This window comes from Pygocentrus nattereri, chromosome 28 (genome assembly GCF_015220715.1).
Source record: "Pygocentrus nattereri isolate fPygNat1 chromosome 28, fPygNat1.pri, whole genome shotgun sequence".
Classification (NCBI taxonomy): Eukaryota; Metazoa; Chordata; class Actinopteri; order Characiformes; family Serrasalmidae; genus Pygocentrus; species Pygocentrus nattereri.
This window is the reverse complement of record NC_051238.1, coordinates 21,421,238-21,425,556: the sequence shown is the minus strand read 5'-3', so window position 1 is coordinate 21,425,556 and position 4,319 is coordinate 21,421,238. Positions and strand designations below refer to the sequence as shown.

Sequence of the window (4,319 nt, the reverse complement as noted above, 5' to 3'; positions counted from 1 at the left end):
TGCCCCCCCCCCCCTTTTTTTTTTTTTTTTAATTTAACTTGCAGATTTTTGAGGTTGAACAGCAGTCCTTATGTGGTCTGTACTGTTTGAGTCGTTTTTCACCAGGAACCTGGAAACTTCTCAACACAGACAGACTCTCTGGGCTTTCAGCGCAGTTGCCACATTCAAGTAGTTCATAATTTTCTGGTGATAGCAGGTGAGAGGACGTGCTCAGATACACCTGCATCCATCCTACATCTAGCTACTTGTGATGAGTCAGTGATGCCAGTTTTTCTCCTCTAGAGGGTGCTGTTGGTTTTGTCATCTGCCATGTCATTTCTTCACTTCAGTGAAGATGATGCATTTATTTTTTCCTTGCAGGACTCCCTCTCATGCTTATTAGCCACTTAATGACATCCTCACTAATACTTTTTTGTAACATAATGCAAATTATATAATATATAAAAATGAAAGATATAGCATTTAAAATACAATGTAATTGTATAGAATTCTTGAATAGTGGCTCACAAAATTAGTCACCAAAAATGTCAGTTGTGTTTTGTTTTTTCCTGAGTTGTAGCTATTTTTTCTCTTTTTATTTTGGTGATTGCTGAAAAAGAAAAAAAAGGAAATTACAGAATGAGGAGAGGGGAGTTTTGTTTGAAATGCTGCAGTAGGGTCCCCAATATTTTCCTTGCAGGATTTACATGAATATTTATTATTGACAGTTTATTTTTTTGAGTTTTATGTTCAATTCTGACAATTCAGTTGCCACAGGATAATCAGTGTTTGATGTGTAGAGGAGGTCTGGTGACCTTATTGTATGAGCTGCCTATGCACTGAGAACAGTGACACCAAATGACCCAAACCCACAAACAAAACCCATTTACACATTTTCACATGGCCTACTTTAGACCTCTTATTTGATCATTCACACAATCAGGATGCATAGACAGGATAGACACCTATCATTTTTAATTACCCCAATAGCCTCAGCTAAATGACTCATTTAAAGACTGCCAGCATTCAGACTTTCTGACTCCAGTCACGCCAGCTGCAGAGTCTTAACTACTTTAAAGGATGAGCGTTTTTCATCTGTTGCTCTGCTGGACTGCAGTTTTTTTCCCCTAGAATGACTGAACAATTGGTTTAGTCTTACGGAGTCCATATGGACAGTCAGAAAGACTCACCGTCACTCAAGCTGTCACTGGTGGACTGAGTAGCAGGTGGTCGCTTGATCTATGAATGACTTAATATTAACATCAATCCGTGAATGTGAATTTTTTTTTTTTGTTTTCTTCTAAAGGAGAAAATTCCATGGTTTATTTTTTTTGCACATTGATAACCAATCGGAAATAGACACTGTCACAAACTTATATGAGAATAAATCTGAACATGAAACTCCATGTTGCTCTCTTCATCATCGAACATTAATAATCTGTCGACCTCGTTTTCAGCGTGTTTGTGCTATGACCATAATAATAATAACAATGCAAGAGAAACGTGTAGCTTTAGAATGTTTAATTTACTTCAACATGTTTACAAAAAACAAAAGAAAATCATATTTGTTAGTTTTTAAACATCAATATGTATAACAATCCATATCAAGTTGGATACATGACAGGACTTCCCAGAACTGAGGAAGAAGGTACTCATGCGTATGATGTGAAACACTCAAGTATTTGCTTAAAATCTGTGATTACAAAAAAAGAGGGGGGAGCAGGGCTGTAGCTGTGCTTGTTATCCCACACGATAAGGAAGCAGTAATAGTTCTTAAACAAACCCTGAGGGCTACTGGACATTAATTTCACCATACAGCATAACAGGACGTCTGTACACTAAGCAGCGAAAATTTCCAGAAGAGCCCAGTAGACTTCTTGGAGTCAACAGTGTGTCAGTAAAAGCTAATAATCGGTTTATACTGTATCAACGAAATGCTATACGATTACTGTAACAGCACAAGGACACTTGTAGCGAGAACATGACCTGTCTCTTTTTCAAAAAAAGTTCTATAAGCTTAGAGTTATATTAGCATAAATATATGCAGTGTGCAGTTAGGTTACGTCTGTCGTTTAGCTCTTACAAAATTGTCAGACAAAGGATGTGACAGACAATGTTGGAAAAGCAGCCAGCTTAATTGTGATGACCATTATAGCAGACATGAGAAAGTGAAAACAGCTTCTCTGTAGGAAACCATAGTTCGAACTATATATAAACACGTTTTGTTTAGTTTTTTTGTCATAAAAAATAGACCTGGCTATATCATTCACCTATCATACCTTTAAACTAATATAAAAGTTGGAATCAATATTTACAGTAATGAGGTGCTATGCATTCGTTTAAATAGTCAAGGGCTTCATCGTTATTAGGTATTGTTTACAGCCGTGCGCTCATCAGGGGCCTTCACCATAAACCACCATTATACGTAAATATGTGAGCAAAACGTCTAGGTGCAAGTATATTTGGACAACAGCTAAGGAAAATATTACAACATGGTTCTGCTCACGTTACAGGCAATGGCATGATGAAATAGCTGTGTTAAAAGAGGGGCCTGTAAAATGGCATGTCCATCCGTGCTGGGAGTGGACGATGGCTCTTACTCCAGCTGTCCAGGGCGCTCTCACACTGAAGACTGGTCCCACACCTACACCAGCACCAGGACAGAGAGGTCACACAGTTCAGCAGGCTGCCCGCTCTGCCTCAGAAACACTAACGTTACTAACGGAGGGAATGAGCCTCACCAAGTCACAGTGAATTACAGTTACGTTTCCAGGAACTTAACTAGGATTTCATCACTATTTTTTTTTTCTTTCTTTTTTTTTTTTGCACTAATGTTTACAACACGTCTACAGGTTCTTAAGAGTATTCTCTGTCAGGCACAGGAGAGTGTGCACCATGTTTGCACAGGGTTCTAAACTACTTCAAAGGATCAGATCAGTAGTATGTACTGACGCGCGGCCTTTATGGCGCTAGAAGGACACGCAGTTAACATGGCAGTGCTTCATGCGTACCTTGTTGACGGGTGTGAGTTGGGTGCGGACTGAGCTAGTGTGCAGGCGTGAGCGCTCCCTGTCTCTCTCACGCTCGTCGAACGCCCTCCCCGGCGACCTCTCCCTGCGGCTGTCCAGCACGGCCCGCCCAGGAGACTTCTCCCTGTCCAGCGGCCGGGCCGGAGACTTGTCCCTGCGGAACTCGGTGCGGCCCTCGCGGTAACGGTGAGGAGTGCTGGGCTCGCGGTGCAGACCGCCCTCTTGGGCGCCGGGCCCTGAGGCCAGCCGCTTTGAGATGTGCTCGTTGTATGTTGGTGGACCGCGCTTGTTCGGGCTGCTGTGGAAATCAACATATCAACAGGTCATTAAAAGCAGCTCCCCTGGGCTGAATAACCAGTGACCGTCTATAGCCGGGTCCAGCACATTTTCCTGCTCAAGCATCTGTATGAAGTTTAGCCACCTGGTCAAATCATATGTTTTTGTTGATTTTCTAAACCATCACATCCTCTACAAAGAACAGCTCTGCACGTTTTAATGCACAGCTAATGTAGATTTGCTGAATTGAACACAATATTACAGAAATAAATAGAAATCAGCAAATAGACATTCTACACTGTGGCAAGTTAAACACTAAATACTTCAAACAGACAGAAATGGGGTGTATTTATGTGTCTATATATACACACTGCTGTAACCAATCATTCCCAACCATTCCTTGATCCCATTGTGAATTCAGGCCACTTATATTTATAGGGATGATTCTACAGCGCTGGTTATAAGTCAGAGCTGAAAACACATTCAGACCTCTAACAGACTTGGACTTTGGACTAAAACCCTTGTTTTGAGCGACCCTATAGCTCAATTATGTTCATTAAAACTAATAACTGATCATTCCATTTGGTCACTATCAAAACAATCGGAACATTGAAACTTTACCAAACGTTTAGGCGGCAATTTGATCTAATTTTGAGCAGAACTCAAAAACAGAACTTTTACCAAACACACACACACAAAATCATATTTGTATTAAAACAGAAAAAAGTTTACTTAAACAAAACGACAGGATTTAACTGTTCACCATGTGGCCATGAGGGATAGGATGCAGTCTCACTTCCTGCTCTAAAATGCAGGGGCATGGCTAAAATAAGGCGCCGCCTTAAACCGTGTTTCAGTAGTGACACGAAAATGTGAAGCACCATTTTTATGAATGAAGTTTGTTATTTAACATGCACTCAGAGGAAATCTTAATCTTTAAATGACAATTGTAAAAAAAATGTAACCTATAACTTTACAAAATCCTAAAAATATCCAAGGTCTGAATACTTCCTGACTTCTTTATACACACTCTGC

At 40.3% G+C, this 4,319-nt stretch overlaps 1 protein-coding gene across 7 annotated transcripts in view; it reads right to left on the bottom strand.

The window, feature by feature from the left end:
- Nucleotides 1–1,485: 1,485 nt before the first annotated feature.
- The window catches only part of LOC108430361 (citron Rho-interacting kinase), a 73,344-nt gene continuing 70,510 nt past the window's right edge, over nt 1,486–4,319 (bottom strand). For 5 of the 7 annotated variants that reach the window (XM_037535915.1, XM_037535916.1, XM_017702815.2 and 2 more), the window contains 2 exons: nt 2,991–3,306; nt 1,486–2,623 (listed from right to left, as the gene is read on the bottom strand). In XM_037535915.1, the coding sequence (XP_037391812.1) occupies nt 2,600–2,623; nt 2,991–3,306 (340 nt within the window). In that variant the 3' untranslated portion in view covers nt 1,486–2,599. Of the gene's footprint in view, nt 2,624–2,948; nt 3,307–4,319 lie in introns of those variants that run through there. The other 2 variants (XM_017702812.2, XM_017702813.2) reach the window with 1 other exon arrangement.